The sequence below is a fragment of the Pituophis catenifer genome, unplaced genomic scaffold (assembly GCF_029215685.1).
Source record: "Pituophis catenifer annectens isolate HBS135680 unplaced genomic scaffold, rPitCat1.0.hap2 SCAF_6, whole genome shotgun sequence".
Classification (NCBI taxonomy): Eukaryota; Metazoa; Chordata; class Lepidosauria; order Squamata; family Colubridae; genus Pituophis; species Pituophis catenifer.
In genome coordinates, this window is record NW_027256886.1 from 62958416 (window position 1) to 62977439 (window position 19024).

Below are 19024 nucleotides of genomic sequence, written 5' to 3' on the forward strand. Positions count from 1 at the left end.
GCTTCTCTTGCTTATTAGGAAATGTTGTGGTATCATTTCATTTTAAGTTGTTGAATTTGACTAGCCCAATTGCTGATAAAAGAACAGCAGAAATCCACAGGAGACAGTAATTATCAGTTATGCCTTTCAAACATGTTCCAGCTTTCATTTCAAACTCTATACCAAACATGGCATCTAGCCCCCTCTAGTGGGGAAAGAGTACAATTTATAGCAGATTGAAATCCTGCCTTTTTTAACATGCAATACAGGTAATCCCTGGGTTCCCCGTAGCGAACGGTCGAAGTTACATGATAAGCACCCCCTAGAGTTTATGAAGTCCTGAAACTATGACTCTTGCAGCACCATGGCAGTCGTTCGCCCTTATGAACAACCACAGAGGCTCTGCAACATTTGTCCTGAATGCATTGCAGGCGCAATGTGAACCTGTAGTAAAGGTAAATAGAACCCACCCCTATTAGCAATGCATATAGTAAAGACAGGACTGTTATATCAAATATCTATATATATCCTTCCATGACTATTCAGTGTAAAAAACAAACACATTATATGGGAATGAAATGTATACAGACAGCCATAGAAACAATTCGGCAGAGGATTGATGGCATATCATTTGTGCTCAATGTAAGCTTTTACTCTAGAATTGTGGCTTAGAAACCATAGCTCTCAGCTTATTTCCCATAAATTTCACGCCTTGAAGTGAAATTAAAATACAGATTTTATTATATGTAAAGTATAAGAAACATGCTTTAAAAATAAGTAAATTGTCAAAAGCATGTGTCTTAAATCTTTCTTCAATCTTTCTGTGCTAATAAACAGAAGCAGTACAATCCTGGAAAAATAGATATGAAGGGAGGCAATATTTTGCACAAAACTGAAATGCCCCAGGCACTAGTCCAGTTATCATCTAAGCCACCATTTTTCAATTTTGGCCACTTAAAAGTGTGGACTGCAATTCCGAACATACCCAAACCAGTTTGCTGACTAGGGAATTCTGGAAGTTGAAGTTCCCACACCTTCAAGTTGTCAATATTGAGAAATATTGAGCTAAGTTGAAGGAGCTGAACTCAGTCTGAACAAGCTGAATACACCCTTCTGAATAAGATTTAATTCCAATAAATATCAAGGTATGAAGGCTACAATTTCTAACACACCCTTCCAGTATGATCAAGGGCCATGTTGGCCACAAATGTTGAAGGTTGACTTCCAACATGTATTTGAGTTTTGGGTTAGAAAACCCAGCTTATAGTTTAGAACAGAGGTGTCAAACTCATGTCTCATGGAGGCATCATGTGATGTATTGGGACATTTTTCTCCTTCGCTAAACCGGGTGTGGGTGTGGCATCGGGCCATAGGCCAGGAGTTTGACAGCCCTGATTTAGAAGGTTATTGCTACATTCACCATCACCATCTATCTGCTTTCCCTGTCACTGCAGCATGATAGTACCGAGTTAAGTAGCACAGGTTCTGTAGAGGATTAGCTTCCCACATGGTTGTAAGTACCTTCAAATATGTTTTTAAGCAAGTGCCAGGAGACTTGTGATTATCAGCATCCACCTACAAGCCTATCATTCTTAAAGATAGTTCAGAAACATGTTCATTCCTTTCCTCCGGGAAAGGAAAGAATTTAATCCCTGGGCTGACTCAGGTTGCAGACAACAGTCCTGAGGGAGAAAGTGAATGTAGTTAAACAAGGCCTTTTCACATCTGCAGTCGGCTAAAGAAAATGATAGAAGATAAAGAGTATTGGAAGTGACTTGCATCTGGGCATCTTTTATTGATTTCCTGAAACAGAAATGGCAAAGGAAGTGCCCTGTCTCCTAGTAGTTTTTTTATGGTACAGAACCCAGCTATCTGCATGACTGTCCCCCATTCTTCCTGTCCACCCCACTGGGTCAAGGAGGGAGACATTACTCAAACAGTTTGTTAGACTTTGGACTGTGAAATGATCAGCCTTGTAAGTAAGTAAGTAAGAAGTAAGTAAGTAACTAAGTAAGTAAGTAAGTAAGTAAGTAAGTAAGTAAGTAAGTAAATAAATGTATGTATGTCTGCATGGTTTCTGAAGACAAAGAAAGGGAGAGACAGAAAGAAAAAACAAGAAAGGGAAAGCTTTGAGTATAATTCAGCCAAATTTAACCATTGTTCAGCCTTATTGGTCTCCTTAAACAGAAACACAACTCCCCATAACAAAACAACGCAACAAACTTTACTGGCTCGGCATTTTATTAAATCGTAATTGTAAATCTTTTATTTTGTATCTTTAAAAAAAACAATGGACTTCCTATGAATTCATTGGCCAATAACCACACTTACTGGCTTATATCAATGCAAACATTTTAACAAGAAAGCCATTTCTTCTTAGATTCACATAGAACATTCAACACAAGGCTAATTAGACTAAACACTTTCTAAACAAACTAGTTAGAGGCAAGTATTCATTTTAAAAATGCAACATTTTAAGTCTATGACTGATTACTAGAACATGCACATGTCACCCACACTTAGGACTTGAATTCAATTTGGAGTTTTAACTCTGTAGAATCTATTGTGCTATGATGCAACTGAACAGGGATCAGTTGGCGAACCATATTGGCACTTTAGCTTTCTTGAGGCATTAGGAAACACAATGTGTGGATGGTCTGAAAAAAGACTGGATCCAGGCTTATCTGAACATTGTTATAATCCTGTTTGAAATTATAATCCTTAGTGTTAGGATTCTGTATCCCATGGGGACAATAACTACATTGAGCTGAATGTGGTTCTGTACTCACTACTAGATCTTACTTGTGAGTGCAGGGAAGTGGATTTCCCAACACTTAAAAGGCTTTTGACTTTGAACATTCCTGTTGGCATGCTTGCAGCTCTGCTTTTAACATCAGAGGTTGTGACACTATGATAAAACAGATGGTGGAATAGCATAATCTAAATATCTGGACTATAAACCTCTTTGAGAGTTTCTCGCTTTGAAATCAAGTGAAGTTTTAATCATAGTACTAACACAATAACATTTACCATTCAACTGTAAATTGGATGTGCCATTTACCTGGCTATAATCTACAAATAGTGGCACTGAGAATAAAGCTTTGGTTTCTATGTATATCTACACAAATAAACTTGATTTTTCTTCCCTTTCTAATGATTCTTATGAAATATTGGTTGTGGACAATCTTTGTTTCTTACTAACTTCCACATAAAACTGTGGAAAATTAAGCATGTGTTCACTGTAGTCCATATAAAAAGGATTATACCTCTGTGGTGTTGTTTGTTGAATTGACTGGTTAATGAGTTGGTCAGAATTCCTTCTTAATGGCAGAGAAATTAAAAAAAAAAAAACCTTGTTGCAGAAAAAATTGTAGCTTCAGTAGTAAGGCTGTAAGGATTCCTGTTTCCAAAAGACTCTAGTCCAATGCTAGCAAATCGGTTTCAATAAGACAAGGCAGGTGGGTGGGAAATGTATCAACATTAAAAGCATGCAAAATTCACTTTCTTTCAAGAAAACACAAACAACTGAGATACAAACAGGACAATCTCTTCGAGGCTTGAACAAAACCGGAGTGAAAAGAGTTACAAGATTTATGTACAACATATACCCTAATGTCAAGGATTCCTAGAGTTTTAAGAATAAAGCCACAATATAGTAAGAAAAAGCCTCAAGGCAACCCTACTATTTTTATCTGGGGTAAATCCACTACATTCAGTGGATGTTATTCCCGGTAAATATGTGTAAGATAGCAGGCTTGGTATAAGAAAGAGGGAGAAGTGACTTTTGAAACAGTGAAAAAGGCAGTATCCACAGCTGGAATCAGCATCAAAATTGTCCAGTTTTTGTAAGAAGTTAAGAAGGGTGTCAATGATTGATATATTTAAATCACACTTTGAACAGCATAAAGAAGTGCATTAATGTTACTTCCTTGGGGCATCTCAAATCAAACCACGCTAATATCCTGCTCCTTTACAGGAGTGAAGAAAATGCTAACCTCAGTTCAGGTGCTTGTAAGCATACAACATTCCTTGAAAGTCAAGGATGGCTTTGTGAAAAGATGCAGTGGTTTGACAAAAATAAAAATTACCTTGCACTGCACCGTTTTAAAAAACCAGCTGTAAAATTCAGGGCAGGTGGCCCTAGATCGGTGGATTCCAAAGCACTTGTTAAATCAGAGATTAAATTTATTAAAAACCACATGAAGCCAAGGGCATCAGTTGAGCCTGGGCCCAGCGGGTAACTCTGTAACTGCTGTGCTTTGTAAGAATCCTCAAATGCTCTGAAAATATCAAGGGACAATTTTGCATGCTCTGGCTGTAAGGACAATAGTGATGGAGCATTTTCAATTGCCTTGGCAATCTTTTCTAGCCCTCCCACCTTGCCCGCTTTCATTCTGCATGTTCTCAGATATATGATACATTCTTGTCCCTGAAATATGCTTCAGATTGCGATCTGTCATCTATCAAAAGAAACGTACAAAGAAAGAAATGGAACAGTTGTGTTGAGGTGTTGCATAGTAGCAAAGTCTCTGGTAACAGGAGATCTTTTTTCAATCCATGAGTTCTGTAAGAACTATTTGCTTTTTCTGTGGCTCTACAGTGTTGGTTTGTGTGACTCCTCTTCTTTTTTTCCCCCATCCACAAAAGTACCTGCTGTACTGTAACCTGCAACCTGAGAATGTTTTATGTAAGAGGCACACAAGCTTCTGGCCCCTTTGCCCCATCGTCCTAGCTGCTTCCTGTAGAGGAACACACTGAGCTACACATATTTATGTTGGAATGTTCAGATTCTGTTTCAGTCTCTGTTTCATCGGTTGTTTCAGGAGGAGAAAGGGACTCATTCATCTGATCCTGGCTCTTCTTCAACCTATATATAGAAAGTAAAGTTAGTTATGTATATGGCAAAGTAAGTAATCATAAAAGCATTGTTCTGAGAAGAAATATTTGATGGAGATTAGGGTTCAGATAGGCTTATAGAACTGTGTCTAAAGTGCCTTGTCACTTCATTCTCCACACCCTGGATATGCATTTCTGTCTCCTGCATATCCTTCCTTTCAAAGGTTCTCTAGAAGACTGCATTCTCCATATTTACTTGCCTGAGTAGTCCTAAAGCTACTCTGAGCAGTCTCATCAAATGAAATAGGGCAAGTGAATGTTAAGAGCAGGAACATCTAATTAATAGCATTCTTGTTATTGTACAAAAACACCTAAGTTTATCTGGTGCCATCTTTATTATTCTTTTGTTGCCAACTAAGACTTATATCTTATCTTCTAATTAATGTATATCTTATATGCAGTGTTTTTCAACCATGGCAGCTTGAAGTCCACATATCTTCAAGCTGCCACAGTTGAGAAACACTGCTTAAATGTGTCAGATGTCTCAGATTATACAATCTACAATCAATATCACTCGATGATCAGAAGGCTCTCTCCAATTTTAGATATACAGTAGGATTCTGGGGAGACATAAAAGAACTGGAAATAGGATAATTTTTCTCCAAAAATTGTAATCATAATTATCCAGCCAAACCAACCATCTTCCCACCCTCACTTCCCTTTTAAAAACAAATTTCAGACTCACTTTTCTCTGTTAAAAATGACAAAATCTTGCTGAATTGCTTCAAGGCATTCCTGCAAGTAATCATTTTCCTATAAAAAGAGAAACATTACATTATACTTTCTTGTCTAAATTGCTGTGAACTAAAAACAGAACTAAAATCAATAACAACATCCATCTTTGTGTCACTCAGAATTGTGACACTATATGCTTTCCTTTCTTCCTATTAGTCAGTTATTCTGGAACCTTATTTTGCTTAATAAAACAGTCTGATATGATATTATTGCCTGCCATGATTAATATGGCAGGCAATAAATTAGGAGATGAATTAAAATCAATGTTCAGTCATAGCTCTTTAGATAGAAGTAAACCAGTAGCCATCTATCCACCTACCCTTTTTGTCAGTTGTAAGCAACTAGAACAACTCTGAGATTTTGTCAAATAGATTTCTTTATTGGTAAGATTTTTTTCAGTTTACAAAAATCTCATCAAACTCTGTTTTCCCTTAAAAACAGCAGTTACAGATCTAAAGGGTTGACCTCAAATGCTTCCTCCCCCAAATGGACTCTAAACTGGCCTCTCACCACCCAGTACGCTCCCATAGAGAGGGTCTTCTCAGGGTGCCGTCAGCCAAACAGTGTCGACTGGCGGCCCCCAGGGGGAGAGCCTTTTCTGTGAGGGCACCCACCATCTGGAACGAGCTCCCCACAGAGATACAGAAGATTCCGGATCTGCGCACTTTCCGCCGTGCCCTCAAAACATTCCTGTTTCAGCAGGCCGGCCTGGCCTAACTTTCCCTTTATATTGCTTTTTGATTTTATTTTAAACTGGGATGTCTTGTATTATCTAGGACCAGAGTGATTAGTATATTTAATTGGTTTTTTATTAACGTTTGTATTACATGTATTTTTATCGTTCGCTGTTCACCGCCCTGAGTCCCTTAGGAATAGGACGGTATATAAATTTAATAAATAAATAAATAAATAAATAAATAGGAATGTCTTTTGACACTCCCGCCCCCAAATTGGGACCTCCAATAGGAGATGATCACACTGAGCCTAAGGGAGGTGCTAAGCAGGTCCCTAAGAGATCTAAGTCCAACCCACCTTGAATTAATTGATTCTTATCTATCGCCAGTTTCCTTTGACTGTTAGTAGTTCAGATTCTTGTAGAGAATGTTAGCCTGCAATAAACCTATTTGAACCACCTTGACTTTTGGTTTCCTGCATTTGACACCTGCTCTCCTTCAGCCGGTGGTTTCTCCTCCCTCCTCCAAGATGGAGATGCAGATGACCTACAGAGAGGTGACATCTTAGGCACCATCTCCTTCGAAAGGTGTTTGGCCATCTTGAAAACTCCAACATAGAGAGGATGCTTCATGTAATCCGCTCCAAGAGATGGAGGAGTTGGAAAGTAGGGTCAGATTCAGGCCTTTTTATGAACACTTCTCCCACTCTGAGTATTGGGCAACCCACATGTTGTTTTGTTTCAACAAGGTGGCTAAAGTAGCATTATTCTGCTGGGCTGCTGGAGCTTAAGTGCTGTAGACTGTACAATTTTCTTCCTTGTTATAGGGGGGCTGTTCTGATTGTACGGTTGGTTTTACGGGATATTTAATGGTTGTTTTATGGGACTGATTGTGGGGGAGGCTGATGCAAATGTTTTATGGATATTTATTGTGAATTGGCCAATGTTATCAACTGTGATTGAACATAAATACTGTAACCAATCAACCAATCCCTGGCAATAAGAGAGAAGCCAAAAACAACGAGAGTAGCCAAGGAGGATTGTGTGCAGCATTTCAGATCTACTCTACAGAAGATGCTTCAGAACCTGAAGAAATAGAACTCTAGTCTCATTCTACACTGCCTTGAAGGAACTCCTCAGCTAGTGGCCTATTGCAACTGAAGATGGCAAAAACTGATAGAATCCAGGCCTAAGGACCTGCCCCAGCTGGTTCCTCAAGAAAGTAAGACTCTTGAATCCTTTAAGTTGAATCAAAAGAACTGTTACTGAGAGAAAGTGATTGCAGGAAAGCAAGGCGTAATCTGAAACTCTTTCGTTTCCCCAAGCCCAACCCCCGCTGACCAGTCCACAAGCAGCCAATGTGACGTCACAAGGATGTTTTGAGAACACTGAGGTGCTAGGCAGATAACAGTTCACTCTCAGGGCATGACGGCTTTGAAACCAGGCTGGAACTGGCTGGAGGGAGTCCACTCATCTCCGAAGACAATTCCCCTCCCTAATTCCCAAGCAATTACAGCAAAAGCATGTGAAAATGCCAGCAAGCCTCATTCTCCCTCCCCTCCCCCAGGCCTTTCAATAGAATGGCAGAATGGTGGGCCTGACATCAGGCAAAAGAAACAATGATCCCAGGATACATTACAGCTACTTTATGAAGTTGCAAGCAGGCTACAAATGTGCTCCTGCACATTATTAGGTGTTGGTTATCACCTTTAAAGCGCTCCATGGCATAGGGCCTAGCTATCTTCGAGACCGCCTGCTGCCACCGACGACCTCCCATCGACCCGTGCGCTCCCACAGAGAGGGCTCCTCGGGGTGCCATCAGCCAAACAGTGCAGGCTGGTGACCCCCAGGGGGAGGGCCTTCTCTGTGGGGGCACCTACCCTCTGGAATCAGCTGCCCCCAGAGATAAGGAGAATCCAAGACCTCAGTGCCTTCCGCCGTGCCCTTAAAACCTTCTTTTTCCAGCAAGCCGGGCTGGCCTAATTTTTAAAGTGTTTTTAATTGTTTTGTTTATCTTTTTTAATTAATGGGGCCAAATTTATATATATATATATATTTAATTGTATTTTAATATTTGTACTTGATGTTTTTACTTGGCTGTTCACCGCCCTGAGTCCTCAGGGAGAAGGGCGGTATACAAATTCAAAATAAAATAAAAAATAAAAAAAATAAAAAAATCCAATGCGCCACATAGCCCTAGCACTGACATCAGGAATGGTACAGCTATTATCTGCTTTATTTTTTGCTTCACAAAATAGATTTCCAGTTTAGCTGATTTGAGACTTCGTTTTTGTTTTTTTTTTCCCCATGGAACAGCTGGACATAAATTTGCTAATTTGTTTAGAAATACAGCGAAAGGGATTATTTACTTTCAAAAGGCAAATTATTGCTGTGGAAAGAGAAAAAGCCCTACATTCTTAAAAGCCAGTCAGATTTAACTGAAGTTAGATGACTGACAATCTAACGTCATTTATTTTATTATTATTTTGCTAGTTTTCAGCCCGTAATGAATTTACTGGGATTAAAAGACTGAATACACTCTTGGCAACATCTATGGAAGGCTCTTTTACACCTGTTAATACTAAGAACAGGTGTTTTCTTTGAAAAGCATTAAAAGTGAGAATTCTGACTAGTTTTGACCTAATTCCAATTAGAATATGTTGCCTGGCAAACCTGATCATTACAACAGGATGCCATCCATATGCCACTGCTTATATACACTCTTTCTTCTTACCAACGTCTGCTAGATTTTGTCTACCTCTGACTTCAAAAAAAGAGCATCTTTTTTATTTTAGCATTGTTTCCTCTAATCAACCATCATGGACAGATAGTGATGAACAGATCAGTCAGCTTCTAGAAATTGTTGGTCTGCTCAGTTACCCTCATTTCTGCTTTTGATCCGTTTTCATTCTTAAGAAATGCAGACAAAATTTGCACTCATTATTCAAATATTTTCAGTCAGAATGATTGTTTCGATACAGGGCTCTGAGTTCTTACATTAAATGGCATGCATACTGTTGGTACTCCAAGGAAAACAACAAGAAAAGCAACAATGGTGTCACTTATGAGCAGCAGTTGGGAAGAGGTTGGTCCTTTGTCATAATAAAACCGTGTTTGCTTGACGGACCAATATGACAGAATAAAATAACAGCCCTTCAAAGCAGCACAGATAAGAAGGACAACAATGAAGACTAGCTCTGTCTTTATCGTAAGGTTACGTTAACAGAATCTTGCAAGTCTAAAAGCATTTTTCCCCTCCTTTCCATTAGTCTCTGAAAAACTAGGGAGGCTCTCTCTGAAACAGTGTTTTTCCAGTGAAACCTGTCTATCAGAGCAACCTGGTCTACCTAAATATGGGATGGAACATACTGCTTCCGCTTCCGCCTTTCAGCCCCAATCCAGGAGCCTTCACAGGCAGTTGCTTTTGCAACAAACTATTTTGGTGTTCAATTTATATTTTACCAACAAAGAAATAAAGGAAGACCAATATAGATCTATTTCGAGCTATTTAGCTCTCGTCAGCTAGCCATACCCTTTCTGGGATTTGAACCCAGGCTACTTGCATATTAAGTAGATGTATTAACCTCTAAGCCATGGGCTCTCCCTGCTTTGTCGGCTATACCAGGGGAGAGATTAAGTGTTTTTCTGGAAGCAGTATACTCCATCCCATATTTGGGTAGACCAGTTGCCCTGATAGACCGGTTTCTTAATTTCTCCCCTGGTATAGCTGACAAAGTGAGGCAAGCCCATGGCTTAGAGGTTAATACATCTATCTAATATGCAAGTAGCCTGGGTTCAAATCCCAGAAAGGGTATGGCTAGATGACGAGAGCTAAATACCTTGAAATAGATCTACACTGGTCTCCCTTTATTTCTTTGTTGGTAAAATATAAATTCTCTTCCAATATTCTTCCCATTCTCCATTCCATCCCACTACCACTTCTGAGGACTGAGATCTCTTCTGCCTGATGGTTGTCAGGTCTGTGGCTCTTCCTCCTGACTTTCAGGATTATTCCCACATCCCATTATAGTAGCAGGAGTTGAGATTCTAGCAGCTTTAGTCTCACCTAATTGGAGGAACATAATGTAGGAGAGTGTGAGGAGATTTAGATTGGTGTTGAAGAGGCAATCTGTTTATGAAACTTTGCTTTAATGAAGCACACTGCACTGGTCTGAAGCTTTCCCGTGTCTGTTTCCATGCTAGTTAAGCAGTACTAGAGAAGATCAAAGTAAGAAGAGGCTTCTGTGCTCGACTTACAACAGTTCATTTAGTGACCTTCGAAGTTATAACGTCACTGAAAAAAAGTGACTTATGACCGTTTTTCACACTTATGACCATTGCAGCATCCTCAGGGTCACATGACCAAGATACGGATACTTGGCAACAGGTTCATATTTATGACGGTTGCAGTGTCCCTGGTCATGTGATCTCCTTTTGCAACCTTCTGACAAGCAAGGTCAGATTCACTTAACAACTGCAATTATTCACTTAACAACCGTGGTAAGAAAAGTGGTTAAAATGGGGCAAAACTCACTTAACAAATGTCTTGCTTAGCAACATAAATTTGGGGCTCCATTATGGTCATAAATCGAGGACTACCTGTACTGTAGTGACTTTTTTTTCCCACGCTCAGAAGTGAAGGATCCCTGCTGCTTTGTGGAGCAACTCAAGGAAGGACTTTGCTTGGGACTTCAGCAAAGATTAAAATTATACACAGCCTTACAATTTGGCCAAGAGCACAGAAGGGTTCTTGCAGAGCCCCATCGGAGGCATTTGAAAGCAAAAAGCCAGCTCCTGCAATCAGAGGATGCTCAAAAGATTTCAATTTCCTTTGGCAACTGCGAGGGAACACTTACAGACTGTGAGCTGTCCTTGCTGTTGTCTCTGGATTTGTTCTTTGCAAGCCTCTTCTTTTTCTTGTGCAGGGGCTTTGACTCCAGAATCATCTCCTCCAGCTCAAAAGTGGGGTCGCAGTGCAGACGGCCTTTCTGTGAAAAATCAGACAGAGAGGCTGCCGTGTGAATAGCAAACGGAAAATGCAAGCAATATTCTGAGCCCAAGTTTGTTAGCCGTGGGGACGGTGTGTGTGTGGGGGGGAGGGGGGGAATACAACCCTTGGCTTTATATTACTGCCTCCTTCATGAGTAACAGAGACCCACAATAGAAACGAACATACTCATCACTTTTGACTTACGTTAGGAACGAAGCCAGGCTCTACTTTCTTCTTGCAGATTTCATCCCAGTCCACGTTAGATAAGTAGGAGGAAGTCTGAATGTTGGCTAGACTAGAAAAACGATGCTCAGGATTGACTGTCAAAAGCTGAAAATGGAAATCAGAGGGGCGAAGCAAATTTATTTAGGGCGAAACCGGGCAGCTGGGGAAAAAAAAATCTGAGCTGTTTTACAGGTAGTTCTCGACTTATAACCATTCGTTTAGTGAACATTCGAAGTTACGATAGCACTGAAAAAAGTGACTTATGAGCATCTTCACACTGCCGCACCATCCTCATGGCCATGTGATCAGAATTTGGGTGCCTGGCAACCAGCAGGTATTTACAATGGTTGCAGTATCCTGGGGTCATGTGATCACCAGTTGTGATCTTCCCAGCTCAGATATGCAAAGTTAACGGGGAAAGCTAGATTCGCTTAACAACGGCAGTGATTTGCTTACAACTATAAAATCGTTAAAAAAGGTGATAAAATCAGGTGCAACTCACTTAAAAACCACCTCACTTAGCAACAGAAATTCTGGTTCCAATTGGGGTTGTAGGTTGAAGACTACTTTCGCCTCTCCACATAGGCAGTTGAAGTGTATAAAGAGAAATCCGCTTCTTTTTCTCAACAGTTATATAATATAACCTCTAATTTAATTTGTTTTCCACTCCATAAAATAGCTAAATGTGAATTAGTTTTATCCCCCATTTTTTAATGAAAGACCCATTCAGTTTTCTGCAGTCTACCGTTAACAAACTTATTTATCTCATTTTAGATGCTCAGGGATATTTGGATGCAGAGGCAGTAGTACTACTACTACTAGAGTAGTAAAATGTAGCCCCTCTGACCAGTGGTGGGATTCAAATAATTTAACAACTGGTTCTCTGCCCTAATGATTTCTTCCAACAACCAGTTTACCAAACTGCTCAGAAAGTTAACAATCGGTTCTCCCAAAGTGGTGCGAACTGGCTGAATCCCACCACTGCCTCTGACTGAGCTACAGTCACAAGTCCCGTAAGGGAAGCACCAATTCTTCACTGCAGTAGTTGACATGCCTTCCATAGCAATAACACTTAGACTTATATACCGCTTTACAGTGCTTTACAGCCCTCTCTAAGCATTTTACAGAGTCAGACGATTGCCCCCAACAATCTCGGTCCTCATTTTACCGACCTCGGAAAGATGGAAGGCTGAGTCAACCTTGAGCCTGGTGAGATTTGAACTGCCAAATTGCAGTCAGCCGGCAGTCAGCAGAAGTAGCCTGCAGTACTGCACTCTAACCACTGCGCCACCATGGCTGACTGACAAAGTGAAATGGCTGCACACAATTAAATGACCTTTCTTTAATCTACATTTGGGAAAAAGGACGAGAACAAAGTCTCCTAGTTGCATCAGTTCAGAGGTTCTATTTTTTTCTGTGACTGGGAATAACATCACACTCCTTCCATACTGATGCTCATCTAATTCAAATATGAACAAAACTTCTCCTCGCCTCAACAATTTATTCTTCATTTGGGTTATCCACAAATACTCATCTTCAGGATGCTTTGTGCCTTCCACTGCTTATTACTTTTCATAGACACTGTTTGTTTGGAGGCTATCTTCCTACATTAATCCAGCAGAGGGAGTATTCTTGTTGAGTAAATTATCCATAACACAATCCTACTTTAAAATAACACACACTGTTCATTTGAGACAGATTTATATTGGAGCACTTGATTCTTGTCGCTGTTGTACATACATATGCATTCCCTTTTGTTTTTTTACAAGATACTCATCTTTAAAAAAAACATTCAACCATCAATGGCAGTTTACATTTAATTTTTTTCCCCTACAGATATTGAAGAGGGCTGGCAAAGAATTTGAAGGAACATTTTGTAATGGATTTGAAGGGTGCTTTGCACAGCCTGTTGGCATGAGGGAATTTCCCCGCATTGAAAATGGTCAGACTGTTATGTCCTCCAGAAAGCTCATCATAAACGTTTTGGGGCCTTCCAAGGCATGCACAAGCATCTTTCCACTGGACTGTGGATGAAGCGAAGGGACTGCGCAGGCAGGAAAAATCTGGAAAAAACCCCAAAACCAGATGGAATAGAGACGAGCTTTGCTCAGTCCAATATATTCTGCAAATCATTCCACTGCACAAATCTAGCATTCAGTATCCCATGGCCTCTATATATGCAGTTTCCAGTGGACCGAATTTGGATGCTCTCAGTACTCTTGTTTCTCACTTTTATCTTTTAAAGATTATATGTACTTTTGCTAGTGTTCCCTCAAGCATGCTGATCACTTCCTCTTGATTCTCAAAAGTCCTATGTTGGAGCCAGTCCTGGCAAAAATCACCTAAGTTGGCAGTCAGTGGAAATTATAAATGTATCACAATATCAGGCTTCCAGAAATTGACACTCAAGTCTTAAGTGATACCAATCATTAGCACAATTAGCTAATCTTTCATACATAGGAGACACTTGCTTTTATAAAGAAGTCTGGCACATCCAGTCTGATACACAGACGACCCTCGATTATTCACAGTTTGAATTTCCACGGAGGGCTGTTACCATCCAAACACAATTTCAGCCTCCTACAGACATTCCCCTTCAACACAGGAATGCTAGAGGAAGGAGAAATTGGATCGCGAGACACATCCCACCCGTTTCACACATTTTTTTGTCTTTTGAATTCCTATAGGGGGTATCACAATCTGAAAAAAAGATAATGTGAAAATAAGTCCTTATTAATCAAGCCAGCAGAAAGCCCTTTAACTGCCTGCAAGGAGGTATTTACTAGCAATTAAAGGTATAGCCATTGCATAGCTTTAACGATAAAATGGCATGCTGCATTACATGTAAAGAAAATATGTTTTCCTCTCTGACAATGCACTTACATCTACCCAATGAAAATAGCAATAGCACATAGTCTTATATACCAATTCACAGGGCTTTAGAGCCCTCTCTAAGTGGTTTACGAATGTCAGCACATTGCCCCCAGCAATCTGGATCCTCATTTTACAGAACTCGGAATGATGGAAGGCTGAGTCAACCTTGAGCCAGTCAGGATCGAACTGCTGGCAGTTGGTAGAATTAACCTGCAATACTGCATTCTAGTGACTGAGCCACCGCGGCAGTGACGCATATACGGAGCTGGAAAGTATTTGAAGGACAGGAGACAGTATTTCTGGTGCAAAACACACTCCCCCACCCCACCCCCTACTTCGGTGCTTAGGACTGCAGGCATGTTTCCCTGACACTGTTCTAGGAACAATGAAGTAATGTGCTGAAGGCAACTGTTGCTACACAGACATATGCAGCATGTTGGCAAGTCAGAGGGAGCACATATTTTTGGATCAAAGCCCATATTTGTGCAGTGATAATGAATCATTGCAATCCTTACCAAAGAAACAATGATTTTACCTTTCTTAATAATGCCACCATGTCTTTTGACCAAGCTGTTGTATACTGAACACTCACAGTGCTGAACAGCTGAACTAACGATTCCACGGGACTATTGGAATGGATGTCGTAAGGCCTCTGAGGGGGGAAAAAAGATGAATAAATGGAAATGCACGAGAACTCCACATTTATTTATCATAACATCAAGCATTTAATTAATGCAGTTATTTAGACTGCTGTAATACTATAGCTGTTACTATCATCATGATGCTTTGGTTACCTTGCATTTCAACTATTACAAAGTTTATGGGGCTGCCTTGAGACCCTTTGGAAGCTGCAACTGGTTCTGAATGCTGTGGGACAGGCATTTATGGGCATGCACACATATGTGATGGTATCTTTGTTAATCTGCACTGGTTGCCAGCACCCTTCTGGATGTGATTCAAGATGATTATCCAAAAGACCATCTGTCTCCCATAGCTACTCTCTATCCTGGATGGTCGGACAGAATCTGCATGGCTCCAGATTCCACTTTAACAATGGCACCTGAACAGACCCACAAAGTTGTAATGTCTGTCCTGCATCCATTTGAAGTGCCTAGAACCCCCACCTTAGCTTTATTTAAAGGAGTCCTTAAATCTGGCTCTTCCCTTAGGCTCTGGAATAGAGGGTGTGGCCCTTTGTGGGATGACTGGTTTGTTATGAGACTCCATCCCTTTTCTCATATGTTTTGTTTTATTTTGTTTTATATCATTTTGTCTCAAATTGTTTAATATTGTACCATGAAGGAGTTGGGCAGCAGATAGGTGATAGATAGATAATAGATAATAGATAATAGATAGATAGATAGATAGATAGATAGATAGATAGATAGATAGATAGATAGACAGATGATAGATAGATAGGTAGATAGATAGATAGTTTAAGAGAACAAATCCAAGGTGGCCATTTATGGCAGAGAGAACTTGATATTAAGAACTGGTACTGCCTCACATAAATTGTTGGTGTCTGACAAACAAGAAGTGTATTTAATTAGAAATATGAATAACTGGTAGAAAAAATGAACTCTGAAATCCCCTCCTAGGGATCAGCTTCTGTATAGATCAATTCAGGAATAACACTATACATTAACTGGAATAACATGAAGCTTCCAACAGCTGAGGAACTTTAAATTCTGTTCTGAATTTACACTCATCTGTAGAAAGTTGCAATTTCCTATTTGGCTGTCTTGTTTGTGTGTGTTACATTTTATAACTGTTTTCTTCAATAAGACTTTTTAACTTCCACTGATTTGTATGTTCGTTGACTTGGAATCCATGAAGCTATTCCCCACACTTTAATGGGGAAAAGCAATTTCCAAGTATTTTTAAAAATAAAAAATATGTTAGGCACCCATCCACGCAGCAGCTCATATGCTATCACTCCCAGAGACCACCAATCGACTTCAAAGGAATACCCTGTTCCTCCATTCTGAAAGGAATGAAAGATCTCTGGAGCTGAAAAGAAAAACAAGGATATCATTTAATACCTCCATCATTGTTAGTTTCAGTATAACTGCTGTTGCGGTTTTTGCATTTTCCCATAGTTGTAAAACCAGATATTCTAACAAATTTAGTGGGGTTTAATCACAGGTAAATGAGACACAAGAACTTCTAAGTTGTAACTGGGCATGCTGACCAAAAGAGAATCACATGTTGACTTCATATGTAGGACCAAATATTTGGGAAGATAAACCAGCTGAAAGCAGGGTAAGTGAGGTTCAGACCTCAAGACTCCAGACTGGAAATACACGTAGTACTTGTATAGTTATATAAAACGAAAATTAAGAAATCGTTGCTAATATGATCCCCCTTCCATAGTTTGCATTTTTCTAGAATTAAGTGAGACTGTTTACAGCTCTAAAAGGTGGATGGACCATATGCTTAATCTTGGAGATGTAATCTATAGCTGCCGTCTGCTATAAACAGCCAATATCAATGAAAGACCAAGAAGCAAAAGGGTTCAATTAACAAAATATAAAATTAAAGCATTCTTATACCTTTAATCCTCTTTAAGAGAGGGAAAAATAAATAGATTTAAATTAGATGATTATTTTATGCCTAGGGCAAAATAAAGTGTGGGAGGATTACTATAAAATAAATATTATTTTTTTAATATAAACAATGCTGTGCTTCAATGTTTAGCTGACCTAGACATTGGTATTTAAACTTACATCTTTTTAACATTTATATTTTATTGTGTTTTACTAATCTAGGTGAAATGTTAATATATATTGTTAGCTCATGTATGATATGCCATATGCTGTATACATTTTATTTCATTTTTTTCTCCCATTCAATTGTGTCTGATTCTTAGGGACTGCCTGGACAAGGTCCTGCAATTTTTTTGTCAAGGTTGATCAGAAATGGTTTACTAGGGCTGAGAAATAGTGACAAGCCAAATGTCACCCAGTTGGCTTTGTGCCTAAGGCTGGACTAGAATTCACAGTTTCCTAGTTTCTAGCCTGGCATCCTAACCATTATACCAAACTGATTCTAATATATCATATTATACATGTTCAAATATGGTACAGAACACAGACATACACACAAACACAACAAAGTAAATGTGATATGACAGAATCTCAAAATAGGTACAGTTTAGCAGGAAAATGTATCTTTTATTTGGACTGAGTGGACAAATACAATTTTGGATCTAAGATAGGAAAAGGTGACGTTTTCAAGGATAGGGCACAATGAGTACCAAAACTAAATAAATTTTTCCTATAAGAAATAATGGAGAAAGTCACAAGGCAGCTGACACCAACAAGTTCTAGCTTCTGTGTTGAGTACCAAGCAAGCGATGAGTACTGGGACAAAATTTTCACATCAAAATGTGTTGAGCACCAAATTCGATGAGTTTCAAACCAGTTGAGTACCAAGGTACCACGGTATTAGGAGATGTGTGTGTAGAGGGGAGAGGTTACTATTAAAGATGCTTCCACATAGTGGGCTCTTAGTATTATGAAGGGAAATGAAAGTCTGTCCATTGTTTTTTGACTCCTTAATGTAAAGTAGTCTGTGTAGAAGAAAAACAACAGAAACAGTAGAGGATTACAAACGAAAGATGAGATTTCACAACAAAAGCCTTCTCTGGTTGTGCCCCTAAAATAATTAATATCATTTTAATTAATTTGTTACAGGAACAGGATGTTTTTATTTCTTTCCATCTCATAGTGAGTTTTAAATCACTTGTATTGTGACAGTCAGGAACGCAATGGCTCAGTGGCTAAGATGCTGAGTTTGTTGATCGAAAGATCGGCAGTTCACTGGTTCGAATTCCTAGTTCCATGTAACGGGGTGAGCTCCAGTTACTTGTCCCAGCTTCTGCCAACCTAGCAGTTCGAAAGCACATAAAAAATGCAAGTAGAAAAATAGGGACCACCTTTGATGGGAAGGTAAAAACGTTCCATGCGCCTTTGGCGTTTAGTCATGCTGGCCATATGACCACGGAGACGTCTTCAGACAGTGCTGGTTCTTTGGCTTTGAAACGGAGATGAGCACCAACGCCTAGAGTCGGGAACGACTAGCACATATGTGCGAAGGGAACCTTTACCTTTATTGTAACGGTCATGGTTTTCCAAGGAAAACCCTAATACTACTATATACCTGAAGAATATGATCCATCAGCCCATTATGAATATGCAGGCAAACCACATCGTTAAGCAACAGAAATGTGTCCACTTACCCATGTAAGGCTTAGTTCCCGCTAGAGCAGTTGCTCTTTCACCGTCTCTGATGATTGTTGCGATATTAAAATCGGTTAGGTGGGCATGGCCTTAAATAGAACACAAAACATGACATTTAGGTAGAAACACCCTGTAGTATTCATTTATTCTGACAAATACGACTTAAGATAATAATACGACTAAGATAATAAGGGTTCTTATGAATTGACATAAAATTCTAATCAATGTGAACCATGGGGCATCTGAACCATTAGAGAACAGTTAATGGTATTAAAGGTATTAAAGGAAGTTGTATTATTATCTTTTAAATATAAAACAATATAAATATGTCTTATTTGATACAAATTTTGAAATATCGTGTCTCTTTTTTTTACTGTATTGCTTTTAAAAATTATGACAGAAAAACAAAAA

General features: G+C 39.4%; 1 protein-coding gene across 1 annotated transcript in view; it reads right to left on the reverse strand.

The window, feature by feature from the left end:
- Positions 1-4577: 4577 nt before the first annotated feature.
- The window catches only part of STK32C (serine/threonine kinase 32C), a 28588-nt gene continuing 14141 nt past the window's right edge, over positions 4578-19024 (reverse strand). Inside the window, exons 4-10 of the mRNA XM_070945399.1 lie at positions 18613-18702; positions 16279-16382; positions 14908-15024; positions 11478-11603; positions 11140-11271; positions 5561-5628; positions 4578-4846 (exon numbers count right to left, since the gene is read on the reverse strand). Coding sequence (XP_070801500.1) covers positions 4708-4846; positions 5561-5628; positions 11140-11271; positions 11478-11603; positions 14908-15024; positions 16279-16382; positions 18613-18702 — 776 coding nt within the window. The 3' untranslated portion in view covers positions 4578-4707. The remainder of the gene's footprint in view (positions 4847-5560; positions 5629-11139; positions 11272-11477; positions 11604-14907; positions 15025-16278; positions 16383-18612; positions 18703-19024) is intronic.